Source organism: Plecotus auritus (assembly GCF_963455305.1).
Source record: "Plecotus auritus genome assembly, chromosome: 8".
Taxonomy (NCBI): Eukaryota; Metazoa; Chordata; class Mammalia; order Chiroptera; family Vespertilionidae; genus Plecotus; species Plecotus auritus.
The window spans coordinates 95872549-95896048 of record NC_137782.1 but is presented as its reverse complement, the minus strand read 5'-3'; the positions used below and the strand labels follow the sequence as shown (position 1 = coordinate 95896048).

Sequence of the window (23500 nt, the reverse complement as noted above, 5' to 3'; positions counted from 1 at the left end):
TTGATCAGATAGTGTGGTTCCTTATGGCTTAGTATTTTGAGTCAGCCACCAAGAGTTGGCCAGAAATTGTTCTATAAGAGATTTTAATCTTTTTTTAAAGATTTTTAATTGATTTTTAGAGCGAGAAAGGAGACGGAGAGAGAGAAAGAAACATCAAAACATCGATGTGAAAGCAAAACATTAACATCACTCGGCTGCCTTCTGCACGCTCTCCACCAGGAATCGAGCTGCATCCCAGGCAAGCGCTGACCGAGAATGGAACTGGCAATCCTTCAGTGCAAGGGCGACACCCAACCAATTGAGCCACACCACCTGGGGCAAGATTTTAATCTCTTGCCCCTATTAATTCAACTAATTGTTATAAGTGAGCAATTAGGGGGGAAATGCTGCCAAATATGACAGATTGGCGTGCTGTTCACTTTTTGCAGGTGTGGTGTAAGGCTAATAATATTGATAATAGAATTACCAACCTCATTCTTCAGTCTTTCATGTATCTGAATGGTTTTGTGCTCATTTAGGGAAGGAGAGGGAAGATACGGAGAAAAAGAGAGAGATTTGAGGCTGTTTCGGTTTCTCCTCCCACACCTAGGCCATCCTGTGGCAGTAGAACATCTGCCTCCTGTGGTTAGAGCCCCTCGGTCAGCGGGGGGACCACTTATCCACACTGTGTGTGAGACTGCGAGGCGAGAGGGAGAGCAGGTGGCATCGGTGCCCCAAGGCTGGCTGCAGGCAGAGCCCGTGTGGTGGAGCCGGCAGCCTGGTTCAGCCCAAATGGCTGAGGCATGAGGAACAGACTTCATTTTCCTGAACTAGCCTGGGGCGCACACCTCTGAAGTTTCCAGGGGTGTAGTGATGCCTGGAGCTATAGGCATACCCTTGGATAACCCTCAGAAGGACTCAGAGAAGAACGCTCATGAGTTCAGACCCCCTGACACCACCATCCAGGCCCCTGACACCCACCATCCGGGCCCCTGACACCCACCATCCAGGCCCCTGACACCCACCATCCGGGCCCCTGACACCCACCATCCAGGCCCCTGATACCACCATCCAGGCCCCTGACACCTACCATCCGGGCCCCTGATGCCCACCATCCAGGCCCCTGACACCACCATCCAGGCCCCTGACACCCACCATCCAGGCCAGTGCACACCTGGTCTTTAAAAATAAAAGTGTGGATGTTAAGGAAAATGGTGGACATGAGAACCCTCCACTCAATAGCACTCACTGCAGCAGTTTATCAGAGCGCCTGTTCTGGAGCCAGAGCCAGCGGATGCCTCAGGCGGGAGAAAATAGCACAGATAAGCGAGGCTGTTTGGGGCCGGGTGAGGGTGACACGCTGTCAAAGCAGTGGACCCAAACTTGCAGACACTGAAGTGCTAGTGAAGCTGATTTCTGGACATTCAGCCCCAGGACCCTGTGAAATTGCACTTAGATTCTGCAGGGATGGAAATCCCCTTTCCTTGTGGGGAGGAGGTGATTTTCCCTCTACCTCTGGGTTCTTGGCTGAGAACCCACCCCTGTCATAAAAGGCAGGTGAGCAAGAGAAGAACAAACAGGAGTTAATCACATGTGTGCATCCTGGGAGAGACCCGGGACACTGAGGAGCCGGAAGTGGCCCTAGCTCCACCTGGAGAAATGGGGAGACTTGTTGCTTTTATGACATTGGAACAGAGGCAGCTGTGGAAAAACAAGCCATGTGGTGGGCAAGAGAAAGATAAGAATTCTTTTAAAATAAAATCTGTGTGGAAGTCTCCTGTCCCAGCTCCTCAGCCCTGATGATAAGGATGCTACTTTCTTTCTGGTACAGGGGAAGCCGTTCATATAGAGTTTTCATCTGCTTCTCAGAAAAGGAGAAAGGTAGGGGGTTTCTTGCATTTACTGCTTTTCAAGTGCCTTTACCTGAAAACAGTCACTACGCCCGCGTGGAGGATGGATGTGGCCCGTATGTTCTGAACTGCATCCCCTAGCGGAGCCGGAGCCGGAGCCAGGCTCACAGTCTGAGCAGCGCAGCATGAGACTGTGAGCTGAAGAGAGGCTGAAGGTACATATGCAGCCTCTGTTTCCTCTGGAATATCACTCAAATGGGAAGAGTTATATTCATGACTGTCCCACTTTAAAATTCCACGTCTACTTTCCAGTGTGATCACAGTTAATTTCTTAAGCAAGGGCTCTATGAAGAGTTTTAGAAGTTGGTGATTTATGTTGTGTGTTACTTCACTGAGCATTGTTCTGTGCTTCATAGAGAGTTTTGTGATGCTAAAGCAATCAGAGGAGGCGGCGCTGACTGATGGAGTTCTGATACCTGGCCAGCCTAGTAAGCACTCCAGAACACAGTCCAGGCAACTCCCACAAATGCCTGCAGGAGTAGCGGGCAGCCAGTCACAGGCAGACAACAAGGCTTTCCCAACAAGGCAGCCACAGAAGCTGCCCCCAATCGAGGACTTTCTTCATCTCTATGAAATCCTGGCCCCAGCTCCTATCTGAGGAGGGCTCCTAACCACTTGGGTTCGGTGCTGCCCGATTTGAACCAATTTTTGCTCAAGTAAACTTAAAATTTTTAATATCCCTCAGTTTAACTTTTAACAGTGGTATGGGGTGTTTAGCACCTGCTGGCACTGAACAAACCATTTAATTCTCTGATACAGAGTCACACTAAATGAAGAACACGCTTTGGGGCTGAAGTCAAATAGTCCTTTTCTCGCCTGTTTCATTTTGGTTACAATCAAAATCTTTTCCTTTGATTAGAAGGTATTAACAGAACAAATTCAGTGCTATTGAACAGGTTTAATCACCACCTCATGGAGAATAAAATAGCAACATCCAATAATAATCTAGCATTTTCTATACACACTAATGATTTAAAACCTTAAATATGGTAAGTTTTCAAACCACCAAAAAAAGTTTTTTTAAAAGCATGGTTAAAAACAAGACAACAGGTCTAAAATGGAGTTGCTCTTGCTAAGCCCAGACTTCATTAAATTGACACTTAATTACAGTTTCCGCTCCCCCAGAAATGGCATCTTCAACCAGCCAATCAGGAGTCGCCTGATCAGCACTAACATGTCATCTGCCTGATAGACCCCTGTGGGTGAGCTGGCAACCACCAGTCATGGAGCTGCGCAGTGTAACTCCCTTGTTCCTGCCCCTCCTGCCTACAAGTCTTTCCTTCCACACAGCTCCTCGGAGCTCCCTTCCATCTGCGAGAAGGGATGCTACCCAATTCATGAATCATTGAATAAAGCCAATAAGGGTCTTTAAAAATTACTCAGTTGAATTTTGTTTAATGCCCCCAAAGCTAGGAGCAGCCACTATTTGGTAGACTCAGAAGCATACATCTCATTGTCAGAGGCGAGCTGAGAAGAGGAGCAAAGGGCCCCTCACAAGGACTGCTGTGGTAGCTGCTCAAACTGCCCACCCGCCTGGCCGCATGGCTTCCTGTTTGAGTGTCACCCCATGAACCAGGAGGTCATGGCTCATTCCTGGTCAGGGCACATGCCCGGGTTGCAGGCTCGATCCCCAGGATGGGGCGTGCAGGAGGCAGCCAACCGATGTTTCTATCTCATCATTGAAATGCACAGCCTGCCCTGCTGTTACGGATGCTGCTTCATGTTAGAAAGGAGCTGGGCCAGCATTTCTTCCTCAGCACCTCTTTGATGTAGCCCAGGAGAGAGGAGGCAGACCCTGCAGGAAAACTGCATTGAGAGCAAAGCAAACCATCTCAGAAAAGTCCAGACAGGATTTTTCTAATGTCCACTGATCTCGGGGGAAGGAAAAATGCAGATTCACAGAGACGCAGAGTATCTGTTTTATTGTGTACAAAAGCAAGCACACAATAATGATCCTAACAGCAAATAACAAACATGCTGAATGTTTTCAGGCTGTTTGGAATGGTGCTCTGTCCATGTCATGAATAAATAATACTGCTTCTCTGTTACATGAAATACAGTACCACCAAGAGTTTATATTTTTATGTAGCTGATCAATTAAGTGAGCATAAAGGAAAGCATAAATGGGCAATGTTTATATTGTGGAAGGTAGAAAGTCTTACGTCTTTTTGGAAACTAAGAGGTCTGGGGACCACTCCTAACATCTTCCTGTTACTGTTAGCTATCATAAGGCCCACAATAGCCTCTCCCTCATCTTTTTGTCTTCAGCCCCCAATATCACCCAATTTAGTCAGTAAAGTTTTGAGAAACCATCTAATTGTAAACAATTGTAGATAATACTGGTATATTTTTGTAGTTCATTTTTATGTTTTTAAAACTTTCCCCACTGACTGATTCTAAGCCTAAGTCATTCTTCTTACACTCTCTCAACTTTTTGGTTACTTTGTTTCCCTTTGGGTTGTTTTAATTTGTTTAAATGCAACTTGTATGTAAACAACTTCCCAGATATGAGAGGCACTTCTTAGAAACACATGACTATTCACTAGACGAGCAGGAAACTCAGTGGCTTAGACTTGAACTGAATGAGTTCACACCTCCACTTTCCCACGTCACCTGCTTGAAGACCACAGCAGGGCATTCATCTGTGGCATTTGGTGCATTCAGACGTGTAAGATCTGTGATCAGAAATCATAAAACCAGCCCAGCTCGTGTTGCTCAGTGGTTGAGCATTGACCCATGGGCCAGGAGGTTGCTGGTTCGATTTCCAGTCCGGGGACATGCCCAGGTTGAGGGCTCCATCCCCAGTGAGTGGCACGCAGAAGGCAGCCGGCCGATGCTTCTCTCTTATCGATATTTCTCTCTCTCTATTCTTCTCCCTTCCTCTCTCTCTAAAAATCAATAAATACATATTTTAAAAAAAGAAATAATAAAACCAGAAGTGTGCTCATGTTCACTAATCACCTGCACTATTCATCAGGAGCTCTGACCCCATCACAACAATAATGATTAAAATAAACCATCAACCTGAGGCAAAAGGGGAAGCAAGCTAAACCACTTTTTCAGTCTTTAAAAACTGTCCTGTCATGTGATGTTATGACTGCTCCCCAAATTAAGTAACCACCTTCAATTCAAAGAACAAATGTAACATCCACGGTGTTAGCTCTAAATTTCTTAAGTGTGATGGACCTCAGCTCAGACCACAGGAGGCCAGCAAAGTGAAGCAGGTTGGCCTCCCCCTGCAGGTACCCCGAGAGCACCCACATGGATGGACACCATGCCAGGCTAGGCAGCAACTCTGTGTGAACCTTTCCATGTTAGCATCAGGAGCACACGTGTGTGTGTAATGGGCTTACAAAGGTTTATTGGCCGGGAACTCCTAAAGAGCTGTGTGAAAACCTGGCAGAGAAGGAAGCATGAGCGCCTGCCAGCATGTTTAAAGGACCCACCTATCGCGCTCACAAGGAGCAGGGCAGCCAGCGAGGCATGGGGTGCACTCAGGAAGCCCAGAAAGAAGAGTCTCTATGTTTTCAAAACACAGTACTTAGACTGGAACAAAAGGATACTCTAGTGAGGACTAGGGAAGTAATGCATACGAGATGTCCAACTTCTGTCTGTGTAAAAAGGTGTAAGATCTCAGGGTAAGAGCTTGCTTTCTCTGGGGGGTGAGGAGTGGGGGGGATGGGAGGTAAAGAATGTAAGAGAGGATCTGGAAATATGTGAAAATAAAGTCTGGGAAGAAAAGACTACCATAAAAATTTTATCTGTTATTTAGTATGACTGAAATCAGATTTAAAACAGGATCTTAATATTTAACATTTGCCTCTTATTTTAATTATGTGTATCTTGTCCTTATGCTGTTAACTTAGAAAGCACCTTGGATGACATTGACTGCTGAGGGAAAAGTCTGCAAACTATTAGATATTTTCAAATGAGAGAGCCACATTTTTCATCTGCCCCAAAGGTGAAAACATAGAAACATGTAAACAGAATACTTTTAAAGGGTTAAAATCAGCTACCGTCATTAAACATACATATTAGACTAAGTGAAATAAGCCAGTCAGAGAAAGACAAATACCATATGATCTCACTCATATGTGGAATCTAATGAGCAAGATAAACTGGCAAACAAAATAGAAACAGAGGCATGGATAAATGGAACAGACTGAAAGCTGTTGGAGGGGAGGAGGGGGACTGGATAAAAGAAGGTGAAGGGCTTAGCCAAAGAACACATACACATAACTCATAGACACAGACAACAGTGTGGTGATGGCCAGAGGGAAGGGGGAGGGGGCAGGACAGAAGTGGGCAAAGGATGAGGGGAATGGAGACATCTGTAATAGCGTCAACAATAAAAATAAAGATAAATTTAAAAACATACTGTACAGCAAAAAGTAGTCAAACAAAGGTTTGAGAGCTATTTCCACGAATATCAGCAGTACCTCACGGCACAGCCCTAGGGGCACGTAGATGCAACGGAACTGCAGTTTAACAAGAAGCCTCAGGAGTCAGCAGCCACGGGGCCAGCAAGGCTGCCAAAAAGACATGCAGGACCTTCATCCCCATCCACTGCCCACTCTGCCCCCACCTGAGCAAGATTCTGAAATCCTGCTCTTGTGAACTAAAAAGATCATTATTCTGACGTCAGACAGCAGCATCTGAGCCCCAAATTAGTAATGTAATAGTTGTTACATTCCAAGTGGTTCCATGTGTTTCTAGCTCATAGGCCCTTTATCCACAAACTCTACACCCTGGTGCCTCTTCAGGGTTGTGGTGCCACGTATTCCATGCTGGCCCTTCAGACAGCATGTCACGCTCACCCACTGACTTCCCACCCTCAGCTTATAGAACACAAATTTAAGATGTTGCTTTTTTTAAACCAACATCCAGGAAAATGTATGAAAACACTAGATTCTGTGGTCTCTGTATAGCAGGTGGCTTTGTGATAAATGATTTTGCTCAAAATCCATGCTCCCCAATTTGACGAAGAGCCAGAACCTCTAGGGCTGAATCGGACAGAGCTTCTGCTTGGAGGGCTCATGATGGGTACAAAAGAGAGAGCCCTGACCATCTCGGACACTGGCATCTGGCACTGACCATCTAGGACGCTAATGCCGGGCAGTGTTAAACTGTGGGCACTGTTCTCATGAAGGGAAAGTGCAGCTCAACATCCTAGTTCTGCTCTCCACAGCCACCCACCGGCTCAGTTTCCTCTCCCCCGGGGAGTTGTCACTTTGCTTCTTTACATGGCACAGACCTTGGTTAATTTTATCCAATGGCTATCATTTGCTTAAGACTATCAACATGGCCGAAACCGGTTTGGCTCAGTGGATAGAGCGTCGGCCTGAGGACTGAAGGGTCCCGGGTTCGATTCCGGTCAAGGGCATGTACCTTGGTTGCAGGCACATCCCCAGTGGGGGGTGTGCAGGAGGCAGCTGATCGATGTTTCTCTCTCATCGATGTTTCTAGCTCTCTATCCCTCTCCCTTCCTCTCTGTAAAAAATCAATAAAATATATTTAAAAAAAAAAAAAAAAAAAAAAAGACTATCAACATGAAGAAAGGCTTCCCAATATCCCTTTGGTGGAAAACACCCAAGTGGGGGTAATGAAGAACCAGGCAGCCCCAAAGTGGCAGTCATAATGTTTCTTGACATTCACATCTTGTCACTCTCGGGGGGCCTCCATATTTAGGGTTCTGTGGGTCTTCGCAGTTCACCATTTCGGACGTTATTTGAATTTACGTGGGTTCTGCTTTCCTCCATTCGTTTTGAGTTTTTTCTCACTGGCCAGGGAGACCTGACCACAGTTATCTGCGTTTCCCTTTTTCCTCGGATTTGCATGTGCTTGCATTCTGGAGGCCTTGGGGGGGTCTGCTGCGTCCAGGCTCCCGGGGGGCGCCGGGCCACGGAGGTTACTGCTGCTCTCCATCCTGCGGCTGCTGTCGCTGCCGGCCAGGTCCCAGCGCAGCCACGGGCTCCTGCTGCTCCTCTTCTCCTCGGCCTGCGCGTCCAGGGCATGCTTCTGAGAGCACAACCTGCTGGTGCCGAGCACATGCAGGGGCTTAGGGGATGTCTCCAACCAGCAGTAGGGCGGGTGGCCTTCACGGGGAGCGCCTTTCTTCCTCAAAGAGCCCGACCTGGGGGCGCCGTCCTGGTGGGGCCTGGACCCAGCGCTGCCCGGGGGCTTGTTTCTCCCTGGGCTCTTCAGAGGCCCCGCAGGCCCGGGCAAGGTCCCGGGCGTGGAGGGCAGCCGGGCTTTGGCCGCCTTTGCTCTCTCGCCCTGGACAGTCAGGATTTGCAGCCACTCGAGCTGCACCAGCCGGTCCACGTACTTCCCCAGAAGCCCTCCTGCTCGTAGCCCGGGGGCCGTCCTGGGCTCCGTGTTCGAGAGCACAGCCATGTCCCGCAAGTCCCAGGAGTTACAAGGCGGCGGGAGGAAGTCGGGGTAGCAGTATTCCGGTCTGGCGTGGCCCTGACCTGGTTGAAGATCAAGGTCGAAGCAGACCGGGTCGATTTCCTCTGCTCGAAGATGCAGGTCTGGAGGCGAGCGCGGGGAAGAGGGGAAGGGGACGCGCTCCGAGTCGGAGAGGTCGCTGGCGCTGTCCTCCTCAGAGTCCTCTCTCATGAGTCTCAGGGACTGGAAGTCCAGCAGCAGCTTGTTCCCCGCGGCCCCCCGACACCCGGGCCCCAGTGGACTCCTTTCGGCTTTACCTTCTGGGGAAATGCTTCCTCCAAGCTCCTCACCAGCCAGAGGGGAGACCCGGAGGAGGCTGCCCTTTGGCCTGGAAGGAGCAGGGAGGCCTCCGGACTCACTCTGCCTTTTCCCTGAAGCGTTCTTCCAACGTGGCACTTTATTCCAAGACCGGCCGGCATTCATGCTGCTGTGAGAAACAAAACTGAGATTCTTAGTACCCAGTACCCGGGATAGACACTGTCTGCCTGCCCCTCCCCACAGAACCACCTGGCCGGCGGCCTCCAGCCAGGGCCAGGGACCAAAGGCAGGCCTTGCAGCTCCCCCGCAAGCAGGTCTAGTCAATCCACATCCGGTTCTGGAAACGCCATACAACCAACACAGGTGCCAGACATGCCTGCACAGATTCTATTTTATATCATTTACCAGCATTTCTTAAGGGCTCAGGTTATTATCCTAGGCCACTGTGTGTACTTTGAAAACCACTGGTTTGGAAAGAATCTGTTGGAGAACTCTCAAACTGTTCTGTTAGTGATGAGCGATGTTTAATAACATTCACAAGGAAAATCCATGTCTTCCTCTTATATGCCTGTTTTAAATGAAGTATAAACAAGATGTTAAAGGCATGTTTTATAGAACTTACTAGCTGGTGGGGATTCTGAGCCAACTAAAATCTATAAAAATAAAAGCGTAATATGCTAATTAGATCAGACAGCCAAATGACCTTCTGGGCATCATTCCAGACATCCTTCCAGACAAAGCCGTAGCAGCAGGGGCAGAGGCAGAGGTGGTTAGGGGCAATCAGGCAGGCATGCGAGTGGTTAGGGGCGATGAGGCAGGCAGGTGAGCAGTTAGGGGCAATCAGGCAGGCAGGTGAGTGGTTAGGGGTGATCAGGCAGAGGGGTTAGGGGCAATCAGGCAGTCAGGCAAAGTGATTAGGGGTGATCAGGCAGGCAGGCAGAGTGGTTAGGGGAGATGAGGCAGGCAGGCAGAGTGGTTAGGGGCAGGCAGGTAGGCAGGCAAGTGGTTAGGGGGGATGAGGCAGGCAGGCAAAGTGGTTAGGGGCGATCAAGCAGACAGGCAGAGGGGTTAGGGGCGGTCAGGCAGGCAGGCAGAGTGGTTAGGGGCAATCAGGCAGGCAGGCGAGTGGTTCGGGGGGATGAGGCAGGCATGCAGAGTGGTTAGGGGCGATCAAGCAGGCAGGCAGAACGGTTAGGGGCGAGCAAGCAGGCAGGCAGAGTGGTTAGGGGCAATCAGGCAGGCAGGCAGAGTGGTTAGGGGCAATCAGGCAGGCAGGCGAGTGGTTCGGGGGGATGAGGCAGGCAGGCAGAGTGGTTCAGGGGGATGAGGCAGGCAGGCAGAGTGGTTAGGGGCAGTGAGGTAGGCAGGCGAGTGGTTAGGGGTAGGCAGGCAGGCAGGTGAGTGGTTAGGGGGGATGAGGCAGGCAGGCGGAATGGTTAGCGGCAGTCAGGCAGGCAGGCGAGTGGTTAGGCAGGGATGAGGCAGGCAGGCAGAATGGTTAGGGGCGATCAGTCAGGCAGGCCAGAAGTTAGGAGCCAGTGGTCCCAGATTGTGAGAGGGCTGTCCGACTGGCAGTCAGACATCCCCTGAGGGGTCCCAGATTATGAGAGGGTGTAGGTCGGGCTGAGGGAACCCCCCGAGTGCAAGAATTTTGTGTACCAGGCCTCTAGTCCTATATAATAAAAGGCTAACATGCAAATAGACTGAACGGTGGAACAACTGAATAACCAAATAACCAGTCACTATGGTGTGCACTGACCACCAGCTGGCATGTGCAGAACATGGCAGGCGTTGGCTGCGGCAGGATGGTGGAGCAGGTGAGCAGGGGCACCAGACCAAGGTGGAGCACCAGTCGCTGTCATTGGGGCAAGCCTCTGGTGGTTACTGAAAATGCTTTGCTCCCACATGCTACAGTCCTGCCCAGCACTTGCATCTGCTGCCGGCACCAGCCCCACTTGTACCCACTGCCAGCACCAGAACCACCACTCACACCCACTGCCAGTGCCCAGTGCCAGCCTAGATTGCTCGGCGCTGTCAGCAGGTGTGAGCAGCAGTTGCTGGCCCCAGTCGCCCCTCAGGGCTTATCCACCTCCCCTGCTCCTGAGGGGAGATTGGGGCTGGCAGCCACCTCTCGCACCTGCCGCCAGTGACGGCCCCGCTCACACCCACTGCCGGTGCTAGAGCCGCTGCTTGCAACCATTGCCAGCACTGGCCCCACTCATACCCACAGCCAATGCTGGAGCCACCACTTGCACCCGCTGCCGGTGCCCGGCGCCAGTCCTGATTGCTTGGCGTCATCAGTGGGTGCGAGAGGCAGCTTTGGCCCTGATCACCTCTGAGGCCTTCTCCACCGCCCCCCCTGCTCCTGAGGGGCGATTGGGACAGCAGCTGCTGCTCGCACCCACTGACAGTTCTGGCCCTGTTCACACCCACTGCTGGCGCCAGCTCCAATCACTTCATGCCTTCAGCGGGTGCGAGCAGGGCTGGTGCCATCAGTGTGTGGGAGCAGCAGTGGCGGCAGCAGGGCTGTTAGCAGACAGGGGACCAGGGGCCATGGCATGAGGGGCCCGGCGGGGGCACAGAGGATGGGCCGAGACCTGCCCCTGTGCCTACCATAACCTCATGGCCCTCAGTTCCTTTCAAGGTGCATGAATTCGTGCACTGGGCCCCTACTCTTAATATGAAGAAGTGTAGCATATACAACCTCTACCTTTAACCAAAAGCTCATTAGCATTTTGAATAGGAAACAGGAACTCTGTATTTAAAAGGACAGAGTTGCATGGTGTCTTAAGACACAATAAGAATGAAAAAACGGTTAGCACTGTCTGGTCACGGTGGGTAGAGGGAACTTCTGAACATGGTGTGCTTGGCTAGAAGAGCACCCAATTCTTCCCAGAGTAATTCATTCTGAGGAAGGATCCCATATCCGCATTGACAATATTTTCTTTTCAACTTACTTACCAAAGACATAGCATTTCACTAAGAATAATGCTTCTCAGCACCATACGTCAGATGGGGCAAAAAAACAAAATGGGTGGTGGACATGCACCTAGCTGTGTTTAAAGCCACTTGCCCACTCATTTCTGCTAGGTAAAAATATAAGTGCATGTTTCTTATCCACAGACATACTATTTCCTTCCCCAACCACACACAGTCAGTCTGGAGGACCAACATAGCACAATTTTACAAAATACAGAAGTTATATGAAAACTGTTTACCTGCTCTTCTGATGAGATTCACTCACCCTACTCCCTTTCTTGAAAAAATCACAGGTCTGGTCATCATCTAGGATTGGACACACTGTCTAAAAACCAGACATGCAGTAATAAATACCACGAACATACAAGAAACAAGCAAAAACCAGAACAAAACTAAGTAAGATCCTCCACCAGTTATGTCACCTTCTCTGTTGTGCTTGAAATATTCTTGCTCAATCTGTTAGAGGATGATGAAAGGTGGGGAGGTGACTTCTTTATTCCTCTTATATTTTGAAAAGACTCCTTACCACTGGAACTATAAGCAACAGAAATCAGTCAATAAGTACTTTTTAAATTCATTTTTCAATTATACTTGACATACAATGTTGTATTAGTTTCAGGCATCCTATCTAATAAAAGAGTAATATGCAAATTGACCATCATTCCAACACACAAGATGGCCACCCCCATGTGGACCCAAGATGGCCGCCACAAGATGGCCTGCAGGGGAGGGCAGTTAGGGGTAACCTGGCTGGCAGAGGAGGGCAGTTGGGGGGGACCAGGCTGGCAAGAGAGGGCAGTTAGGGGTGACCGGAATGGCAGGGGAGGGAAGTTGGGGGCAACCTGGCCGGCAGAGGAGGGCAGTTCGGGATAATCAGGCCAGCAGGGGAGCAGTTAGGCATTGATCAGGCTGGCAGGGGAGTGGTTAGGGGGTGATCAGGCTGGCAGGCAGAAGCGGTTAGGGGCAATCAGGCAGGCAGTCAGGCGAGCAGTTGGGAGCCAGCAGTCCTGTATTGTGAGAGGGATGTCCAACTGCCCATTTAGGTCTGATCCACGGGCAGTCAGACATCCCTCGAGGGGTCCCAGATTGGAGAGGGTGCGGGCTGGGCTGAGGGACACACACCCCCATGCACGAATTTTGTGCACCGGGCCTCTAGTATGACATAGTGATTAGACATTATATAACTTATCAAGTGTTTGGCCCAGTAAGTCCAGTACCCATCTGACACCAGACATGATTAGGATATTGTTGACTATATTCCCTATGCTGTACTTTACATCTCTGGGACCAATTTTATAACTTGTAGTTGGTACTTCTTAATTTCTTCCCCTTTTCACCCATCTCCCCACTCCCTTCCCATCTGGCAACCATCAATTTGTTCTCTGTATCTATAAGTTTGTTTCTAAAAATATGGAACGCTTCATACATTTCAAAATTTGTATATGATCCTTGCCCAGGGTCCATGCTAAGCCTCTCTGCATCAGTCCACTTGGGGATGTATATTGCCAAAGCCAGCACAGTCAGTATTTATTACACATGGTCCTGTATCCAGAGTTGGGCTGGTTTTCACTAGCTTGTTTTTAAAACTTTGTATAGTATTAAAATATTGGTGGAAGAGATTGCCTTATGTTTAGTTTAATTTTTTCTACTTTATTTTCACAGTGGATATTGGATACGATATCATACTGCTATAAATGCTGCGAATGGATTCACACACACACACACACACACACACACACACAAACACAGTCTCTTTGGAAATAACATATTGAGGAAATCTGTGAGGCTAAGGTCGGGTGTCACTCCAAAGCTCCCATATCCAATCATTCATTCATTCACAAATAATTATAGAAGTGCCTAGAAAATGACAGGATTGTGGCAATGTCCCACCTCTCATGAAGCTTAAGCTCTATTTGGGAAGCTCCCTTTCAATTCCCACTATCACATCAGCCCATTAAAAGATTATCAATCTATTAATACAATATCATATCGTCTTATCTCTTTGTGAAATTCTGTTGACTCAGACCACACAGTGCTGCTATTGCCTCTTATTTTGAGTGGCCTAAAGTGCCCTGATTTGAAAGTGAATATTCTAATAACAGCTGTCTGCCTGGAAGGAGGTGGATTATAGAAGGTCTTTATTTTCTTTCTGGAACTTTGCTGAGTTACTTTTCACAATAAGTATGTATGCCTTTTTGGTCAGTTTACATGTGATGGTAATAAAAATCCCATCTGGGCTCTCACAATTAATGAGTTATGCCAAAATCAACAGGCTTGATTGATTTTAGGTATACAGGATGTTCTTTACCAACCCTCTTGCATTAGCCTGGTGTTCTTTCTGCTCTGGACAGTAAAAAGGAACCCTCTGGAATTCCTGGCCCCAAACTGCTCCAGGCTTCTGCGTTTTTTGCACAAAGTTAAGGAGACACATACCCACAGGGCCCTGAGGATGCAGAAAACAAGCTCGGGGTTGGTTCAGGCTTGCCTCGGAACAAAGCTAAAAGTCCAAGATTTTGGTTGCAAAAATGCTTCCGTATAGGATAGCTGCATAATTCATCAAAGGGTATTAACTCTTGTTCCCACATCTTCCTCTAGGGGCTTGGCGCCTAGAGAGGAACAGCAGCAGCACCCCGCCCCCCAGAAATTGGCTGGCGGTCCTGGGCTGCAAAGCATTGTGGGTGATGTGTGGATGAGACGCTTATCTATGCAGCGAGGCTCCCTTGGTCCAGCCGAGGGTCCAGGCAGTAGTGCATATGTACAAAAAGCTGGCCAGCCTAGAGGCTTAAAATGAGCTTGGGCGCCAGCTCCTGGAAAGGCCAGTTTTTGCAACCCCTCCCTCCCTGCCACCAGTAAACCATAAATCCAAAGACCCACAGCATGCATTTTCCTTGTCTTCCGTTTGTGCAGACACGGATCTATGATCTATAGACGCGCGGGCCTGGCAGACGCAGACAGAAATTGATCAGACCTGTTTCTCGATCGCCGAGGACACGTGACGAGGCCACCAGTCTTCCTTCCCAGCGCCCTAGCGGGGAAGCCGTTCTGCTGTGCACGGCCGCGGGGGCGCGGCCGGGGACAGCGCGGCGGCGCGCAGCTCGGCCCGGCCCCCGGGATGCGCTCTGTACCGCGGGAGCAGGCGCGAGGGCGGTGTCACGAGGGGCGGGGCGGGGCGGGGGCTCGCAGGGAAGTTACACCCAGACAGTTGCAGCCATGTAAGTAAAGTCGCGGACCGGGAAGGTGGGAGGGGCCGCTCCACCAATGCAGCCTTCCTCTAAGGACCTTCCAGGAGACAGAGCCACCGTACGTTCCCCGGGTGGCTCCGAAAAGCTTGTCCTGGAGACAACATTCGTCTCTTGGGAAACAAGCTCTGTTTTCGCTGCAACTAACGGAAGACCTGGGAGAAGACTCGAGGGGCGAGGCGGCAGAGGAGGGGAGGCGCAGCGGGGCCAGGGTTCCCTCGGGTTGCAGTTCCAGCGGACACTGGGGCCTTCTAAGCACGGCTGAGGAAGCCGCCGAGGTATTAGAGGCGGGGTCTGGAGACTGCCCCTCTGATTCGTACCCCATCACCGGGGGGCCTGCTGGGCCATGTCCAGAAGCTCGGAACCCGCGGTCCTGCCCCGCGCCTTGGGGTCCCGGAAGTCCGCCCCGCGGAGCCTTAGCTGCCTCTCTGACCTGGACGGCAGCGCGACCCCGGATCAGCGGCCTTGCCGGCCCCACTGGAGCTCGGGTCGCGCGCGGCCGCCGCCATCCGCACCATCAGGCTGCGATCCCAGCCTGCGACCGATCATCGTGCGGCGGGCGCACTCGCTGCCCAGCTCTCCTGAGCGCCGCCAGAAGGCCACAGGCGCCCCTGGCTCTGCGTGCCGGCCGGACTGCAGCCGGCAGCACCGTGTGCGCTTTGCCGACGCACTGGGCCTGGAGTTGACGCAGGTCAAGGTGTTCAACGCGGGCGACGATCCCCCGGTGCCACTGCACGTGCTGTCGCGGCTCGCCATCAACTCTGACCTATGCTGCAGCCGCCAGGACCTGGAGTTCACCCTGCAGTGTCTGGTGCCGGACTTCTTGCCGCCCATCGAGGCAGCCGACTTCGGTGAGCGCCTGGGGCGGCAGCTCGTGTGCCTGGAGCGGGTCACCTGCTCGGACCTGGGCATCAGCGGCACGGTGCGCGTGCGCAACGTGGCCTTCGAGAAGCAGGTGGCAGTGCGCTACACCTTTTCCGACTGGCGCAGCACACATGAGGCCGTGGCCAGGTGGCGGGGCTCCGCGGGTTCTGAGGGCACTGAGGATGTCTTCGCCTTTGGCTTCCCAGTGCCACCCTTCCTGCTGGTGCGAGGCTCCCATGTGCACTTCGCAGTGCGCTACCGTGTGGCCGGCGCTGAGTACTGGGATAACAATGATGGTCTCGACTACAGCCTCACGTGCCGCAACCACGAGCTGCACATGCCCCGAGGGGAGTGTGAGGAGAGCTGGATCCACTTCATCTGAGCTTCGGGCCAGGGACCTGGCGCTGCTGCTCCCAAGCCACACCTGCGGTCACTTCGTAGCTGGGCGCTCACAGCAGAGGCAGCTGCTCTTCCCTGCACTCCGTCCCCACACCTGAATCTGACCTCACGTCCTGCTGCAGGGACCCCTGGCAGTGGCCATCCTGCCACCTACTTGAAACGTCTGTGTCAGCTGTAAAATGTAGCCTCCGGTGGCCAGAGGCCTAGTGTGTAACAAGCTGAGGACAGTGCGGGTGGGTAGGTGCAAGGGTGTTGGGCTCTCCGAAAGGGTTCTGACTGGGTTTCTGGGAAAGGCCTGCATCCTCCCGCTAGGAAAGCCTGACTGCTTTTGCATGTGTCCTGATTGGGTCTCTGTAAACGTAGGTGTTGCTTATTATTGTGATGCTGGGAGCTTGATCCCTAGTGGATGCCTTCCCCGGAGCATTCTAGATTTAATAAGCTAAAAGAGAAACCAGTTTGTGTATTTGTGCCCCAGTGTGACCCCCATCATGGTTCCTTGAGGCATTCCTGCCCTGGGACAAGGAAAACCTGAGCTTGCCAATGTTTGTGGACTTCTCACCGTGGAAAACTATTAATAGGCAAGCAATGTATGCCTCATCAGTCATCACCACCATTCCTGGGAATTCAGGCTGCCCTGGGGAAGCTGTGTCTCCTACATCACAGCTGAGAAAGAGAAAAAGCTTAGAATGTTAGCAGAACAGCCCCAGTGTCTCTTCTCACGTCTTACACTTCTCTTGCACCTACTTGATAATTCTGTATCCGCATGTTATCAGGCAATTCTGTTTAGGGTTGAAACTCCCAAAACAGGATAAGAAACTCTGCCTTAAGTTATTAAAAATTTCAGACACATGCCCTTTTCAAATACCTTTTTGATGATCAAGATGACTCTGTGTCTCTTAAGCATCAGAAGATTCCAGCAGTCATCTTTCAGAAGTCAAGATGCCAAGTGGAATTAGAAAGTTTTGTCAGCAGTAGCCAGAGCACTAGAGGAAAAATAATTCACAAATATTTATACTTTTTAAATGTTTTAAATTGTATTTATATATGCCCAGGTTTTGTTTTAAATTGTATTTATATGTACCTGGTTTTATCAGCTACCTGCCAACTTAATTCTTTGTGCCTTCAGATCAGAGAGTTTCTAACATTGTCGGGAATTGTTTCCCAGTTTTAAAATATTAAATGCCCGTCTTTCTTTCTTTCTTTCTTTCTTTCTTTCTTTCTTTCTTTCTTTCTTTCTTTCTTTCTTTCTAAATATCTCCAACCAAGAAGTCAAGGCCATTGTCCCCTGCAGAGTGCCACAATGACTTAAAACTCCCAGCAAGGGGCTGGTAATTTCTTTTGGTGCTGAGTGATGGTTTTTCTGACAACAGGTGCTAGCTCTCAAGTGTGAAAACCCAGCCAGGATGGACAAGGCCTCCAACTTGTGAAGTTTAATTATGACACAGTTGAAATCTCTGAGGTAAATTGTGACAGCTGTCACCAATTAATTATCTGAATTTTTAAATGCTTGTTAACATTTGTTAAATCAGTATGTAAAGGGTGAGTTTTGCCTTTTAACCAGTTTGGTTTTTACAATGGCAACTTTTGTGTTTTTAAAATTCCAAGAGGAAAAATGCTTTCTGATCTAGAGGGAGTACTTTCTGATTTAAGAACACTGAATTTTTATTTAAAATATTGTGATTAAATTGAACAAGCTTTGGCTATTAGCATTGTTCACTCCATTGACTTTCAAGAGAGAGAGAAGCCTGGTTGCATTTCCTGTTGTTTAACAAACTGTCCAATTAGGTCAGTACGCCTGTGAGGGCCCTGGCTGCTATGTCCTTGGCCCCAACCCAGATTGCAAGAAATTATCCAGAGTATTCATGTATGAAGGTTAGAGCTGCCAAATATATTGTATAAAGGCATGTAGAGAATCTTACAATCCATGTAAAAATTACTTGGCAAAAGGTTCTAGTCATGGAGCATAAAGTAAATATTATATCTTCAGTATTAAAAGAACCTCGGTGTGCCTTTAAAAAACTTAAATATATTTGCCTAGTTGATAAAGTTCAACTTAATGAGAACTTTCAGACCCTAAAACAGTTATATTGCTTAAATGTTAACATTTTGTAGTGGGTTGTGCAATTGTTGGGTTGTCTCCCCAAATATATTTTAATGTTTATACTTTGAAGCTATTTCACCCAGACCTAAAATTAAATTGTATGTGCACAAATTGTTAGCTGGAATGTGTTTTTCTTGTAGTCTCATTACAGAAACATGTTAGAAACTTCTTGATTGCTTAAATAATTTCATGGTTAAGTCTTATTCTTACCTAAACAGTCAAACTTAGTGCCTTGCCAAAAAAAAAAAAAAATGTTTTTTTTTTTTAATTGTATGCTAGTACCTCAGTTTCCGTAGCACAGTTGTGCATGTCTCTGAGAAACTGAAATGCAATATTTTGTGCCAGGTCACATACGAAGAAAGCTCTAGCAGCTTAATCACAAGGAACAACAACAGCCTGTAATTATTGGAATGGATTGCAGGGAATGAGACAGTATTGTACTCTTGTGTGTCTGACTCCCCCTGGATTGTGCCTTGCACACAGGGGATGGAAACTAACATTCACTGTGTCCTCTCTTATTTGCCTGCCCACAGTGCTAGGTGCTGTATTTGATTTCCTTTAATTCTGAAAATTACACTATCTGGTAGATAATATCCCCATTTGTTTAGTTGAAGAGAGTGGAGTACACCTCAAGTCCCACAGCTGGTAAATAGCAAAGTCAGTATTCAAACCTACCCCAGAACCCAATTTTGATATGATTGATAGAAAAGATTTTTCATCTTAACACTATGATCTAAAAACCTATTGACAACAATTCGAATAAGATGAAAAAGAGTGATTGACTTTTTTCTTCCTTGTGGTAGTATACTGTTTACTAAAAATTCCTATGTTTTTTGTACAAATGAAACAATAAAAGGACTCTAACTTTTCTCCTCTGCTACAAAATGGCAAATTGAGAAATCACTACTTATAATTTTTGAAGTGTCTGCTATATCCATTTCTGCATGGCTCGTGTATTTTACACAAACATGATTGCTTTTATCTTTTAAACTGATACTTTAAATGGAAACATTGTAAAAAGCCTGGAATATACTGATGCTCCTGCTCAGTATCACGCACAGAGTGACTAAGCCTAATTTCCCATAGGGGACTTGGGTTCTGCCTAATGAAGGAGGCAGCCACTCCTGCTTCTGACCCTCCCTGCAGAACAGAACAGGGGCTTCGCAGCCTGGCGGGGCGGGGCCAGCCGGGGCGGGGCTGTCGGAGGAGGGGGCGTGGTCGGCGAAGAGGGAGCAAGACTGACGGAGACCGAATCTGGGCAGGAAGCCTGGGCTAGGGCGCTGCAGTGAGGCGTTGAGGTCCGCAGGGACTTGGCCAGTGTGGCTCTGCTGCCCTCTGCCGGCCCGCAGCGTGGGACTCTACAGAGGGCGTGTAACCCATGCATCCTCGCTGGTTCGGCTGGTGCCCCTAGTCTCTGCGGCCCTGTGTAGCCCTCCCGGGTGGCTGTGGGGATGGCAGGGGCCCTCAGACGCGTCCGCACCGCGGGAGGAAGGAAGAGACAGAAGAGAAGCGGAAGAGAAGCTGATGCCTCCTCTAGCTGTGCATCCCTGAGGGGCAGCCTTCCGGCAAGGACGGCGCCCAGAAGAGGTCAAGGGTCGGGATTGGGGTCAGGGTCGGGACGCTGCAGTCCACTTACTTGAGGCTCAGAGCCACGCCCACCGCAGCGCCCCTGACTCCGGCCTCCTGCAGCCAGCACGCGCAACGGTTACGAGGGGCGGGACCTTGCTGGGCGGTAGCGCTGATTGGACACGGTGTGGACCACACATAGCACTGATTGGACAGGCGCTTCCCGCCTTCCGCTGGCCGCCTCAGGTGCTGAGACACGACGCTGGGCGGCCGTTGGGTCCAGACTCGACACAGACGCCTCCAAGAGCATCAGGTTGAGCTGGGCCCACGGGCGGGGGGCCTGCCGGAAGTTGAAGGGTGAAGAAGGAGCCATTGTGGAAAAGGCCAGGCAGGCGCCGTGCCAGGTCTGAGGGCGTCCAGAGGGCCTTGCGTAGCCCACAGGGTGGGGGGGGGGGAGGGTGAGGAGGGGGGGAAGGGTGAGGAGGGGGGGAAGGGTGAGGAGGGGGTGGAGGGAGGCGCCCTGGAGTCGGAGGAGGCAGTGCACTCTGTGTTGTCTCAGCCTGTCCTCTGAGCGGGCAACGGTCAGGAGACACGAAGTTAGGGGCGGATGTGGACGGGAGCCCTCTCCATGCCTATAGGGTGTCTGGGAATGGCCTCTCTGGGCCGGCTGGGCAGGTGTGATCTTATGGTTTCAGGTTGGAGGCCACCGTGGTTCCAAGGGATGGCGGTGCTGTGCGAGGTGCTGGAGGGGGCGGGCGGGGGGGGGGGGACTTAGCATGAGGCCCACTTTGGGAAGGATTGAGTGCCCGCCCCAGGCCCCGCCCCGCCGGCTTTCAGGGCCTGCTCACGTCTGCTCCGGTTCTCCTGGATCCCTCCTTTAGGCTCTGTTCTGAGGTCCCCGGTATCCGAATAATGATCAGAATAAAATGGATCTGTATGCTGAATTTCAGGGGGCAGCATTATACGTGTTTTATTAAATAGTTGTGTTCACATTTCAATCATTATAGAAGATGGTGTTGCCCCTCCCTCTTGGTTAGGGTCTCACATTTGGAAAATGTTACATGTAGAGAGGACCGTGTATTAAACTATTGCTGCTTGCGTTCATCCAGCTTTTGGGGAACAACACGTGCCTCCCGTCTTTGTAAAGCTGCTTGGGATTTTTAAACCTTGACCCACTTTCTGCCTGCTTGAACACGTCCATCTTCTCGCTGTCTCTGTTTGCCGGTAGCCGACAAGGGTGGGGAGCCTCCTTGGTCGACGCAAAGCCCCAGGCGCTTCTTGCGGTTATTTTATCTGGGCTTCCTGCGGCGGCCCCTTGTTCCTTGTTCCGTGACGTGGTATTTATTGGTAAGGATATTTTAAACTGTGTACTCATGATGGAGGAAAGGGAAGTGTGTCACTTATTTCCTCCTGGAGTTAGCCTTCCCTTTCAGTTGCGAATCTTTGCCTTGCTGAATGGATAGTACTACATTTTTGGCTCCATTGAATCCAGTCTTCCGAGGAGGGAGGGAGGAGTGCCTGGATTGTTCAGTGTCCTTACTTTTAAAAATCTGCCTGTGTGGATGCTAATTAATTTTCCTTTTCTTCGGCTGACGTCTTGCACAAAAGTAGAATTAGAAACTAAATCAACTTGTTAGCTTTATACTCCTCTTGGCCTTAAGTAATTCTGTACTATACCCTTGTCTCAGAGTACTTTGTAAATTACTCTTAACTTCAGATTGTTTCCACGGTGAGGGCCTGTCCCAACAGTTATTGGATCTACGCAGAGTACAAATGGAGGCCCCTACTGTATATTTTAAGTATTTCAACTTTTTAATGAAGTTTTTAAATTGTGAAATAAAACGTTCTAGTCTTCAGCCTCACAAATATACCACCATTGCAACAAAATAGAAAAATATATGTAAAGCTACTTTTATGACTGACTTGGAAAAATATCAAAGGTAACTAAATGTGTTTATTATGGCTATTTGATGATGGACTGTTGAATTTTGGATAAATAATAAAATAATGATGAATTAACTGCCTAATGTAAAATGTAAAGGTTTAAAAACTACAGAAGGAAATACTTAGGATACTCTCAGGCTTTATAATATGGGAATATTTAAGACATAAAAAGCACAATCATGAAAAGTAATAGATATGAAGTTTTTGTATATCATTGTCTCTCTCTTACACAAATGGCTATTTGATATTTTTACATTTTACATTAGGCAGTTAATTCATCTATTATTTTATTACTTACATATTAATTATATCAACATATAATTAATAAATTAGTATACCATATTTTTTATCAAAATCAGTGAGTATGTTATAAGCAAGACTTTTACTTATTTGTTGTCCTAGTGACAGTATGATAAAGGATTAAAACTATGTATTTATTCAAAATATACTAATTTGAGTATATTTTTATCAAAAACATAAAATAAGTATTAAAAGTATTGTTTTAAATTCTCTGAAATATTAAAATTCTTTTAAAATTAAGGTACAATACAATGAATATTAATAAAAATTATTTGAATAACAAATTATTTTAATACATAAATCTTATTATTTTTATATAAACTTAGTCACTGTTCTAGTGTTTGCTTGCCATCTAACTGCCATTTTAAAGAGTTTGTATCATGTTCATGCAGTTATGTCTAGATTTACATAGATACAAATTAAAGAATATTATGAATTGCTTAGAACTACAAGTGTTCCTCAGTCACTATGTGTAACTGTTGCAAATATTTTGCACAAAATTGCTAGGTGTTTTTTTGCCACAAGTTGGAATACAAAGAGAAACAAGAAAATGGACATTCGACATTATTAAGAATCAGTTCTTTCATATGCAAGAATCAACTGTAAGCTCTGCCAGAGGAAGGATTGGATTTAATTACTATATTTTCTCTTACCTGAGAGCACTTAGATTGCTCAAATTATAGCATCATTCTGAAGTATAGACTAAAATATCAGAATCAGCACAATCTATATCCTTCTCTGCATTGTTTTAGCCCCTCTCCACCCCATTCTTTAAACTTGTTTTTATTATGGAAGATTTCTATCATATACCAAATAAACAGAATAGTGCAATTTACTGCAGTCCCCCTCTTTCAGAGGTATGGCCAAGGGAAGTGTTTCTTTGGGATGTGATGGGTGTGAGTTGACAGTTGGAGGTGTTTATGGTTATAGAACTTGCTGAGCCAGTACTAAGTACTGGATTCTGAGTGAGGAGAGAATCCTGTATGCTCCTTAATAACTGTGTGTGTGTGTGTGTGTGTGTGTGTGTGTGTGTGTGTGTGTGTAAGAGGGAGACATTGATATACAAACATTTCATATCTATTTTTATGATTTGTACCTTTTATGTCTTAAATATTCCCATATTATAAAGCCTGAGAGATATCATACTGTATTTCCTTCTGTTAGTTTTTAAACCTTTACATTTTACATTAGGCAGTTAATTCATCTAGAGTTTATTTTTGTGAATGGTGGGAGATAGAGGTCTAATTTTATTTTTTCCATATGGTGAGTTAATTTGCCCATACCATTTATTAACTAGTTTACCTTCCTCCTCTGGTTTGCAAAACCTTACTTTTATATGAACTTCCAATATATACTTGGATGGTATGCATTTGAATTCTCTTTTATTGATCCATTTGTCTATTTCTATTCCTAATACTGTTTTTTAGTAATTGTGACTTTGTGATATATTTTAATATCAAATGGGATGATCCTTCCCTTTATTTTTGAATAGTATTTTTGCTGGCTATAGA

At 48.1% G+C, this 23500-nt stretch overlaps 2 protein-coding genes across 3 annotated transcripts; one reads left to right on the top strand and one right to left on the bottom strand.

The window, feature by feature from the left end:
* Window positions 1-2779: 2779 nt before the first annotated feature.
* On the bottom strand, window positions 2780-14698 carry FAM217B (family with sequence similarity 217 member B). 2 transcript variants are annotated; one of them, XM_080683409.1, is made up of 4 exons: window positions 14545-14698; window positions 11999-12110; window positions 11816-11901; window positions 2780-8766 (listed from the first exon to the last, which is right to left on the bottom strand). In XM_080683409.1, exon 4 carries the CDS (start codon window positions 8760-8762, stop codon window positions 7614-7616), a length of 1149 nt encoding a protein of 382 aa, XP_080539535.1. In that variant the 5' UTR covers window positions 8763-8766; window positions 11816-11901; window positions 11999-12110; window positions 14545-14698; the 3' UTR covers window positions 2780-7613. The 2 variants fall into 2 exon arrangements, with proteins under 2 accessions (XP_080539535.1, XP_080539536.1); XM_080683410.1 differs by lacking the exons at window positions 11999-12110; window positions 14545-14698 and having other exon boundaries at window positions 2780-8763; window positions 11816-11897.
* Window positions 14699-14772: 74 nt separating this feature from the next.
* PPP1R3D (protein phosphatase 1 regulatory subunit 3D) lies at window positions 14773-19054 on the top strand. Its single transcript, XM_080684997.1, has one exon. The coding sequence runs from the start codon at window positions 15162-15164 to the stop codon at window positions 16059-16061; it is 900 nt and encodes a 299-aa protein (XP_080541123.1). The 5' UTR covers window positions 14773-15161; the 3' UTR covers window positions 16062-19054.
* The last annotated feature ends 4446 nt before the right edge of the window (window positions 19055-23500 follow it).

Bases quoted from the DNA above. Each gene is read 5' to 3' on its own strand.
- FAM217B (XM_080683409.1), bottom strand. From the start codon at position 8,762: ATGAATGCCGGCCGGTCTTGGAATAAAGTGCCACGTTGGAAGAACGCT.
- PPP1R3D (XM_080684997.1), top strand. From the start codon at position 15,162: ATGTCCAGAAGCTCGGAACCCGCGGTCCTGCCCCGCGCCTTGGGGTCC.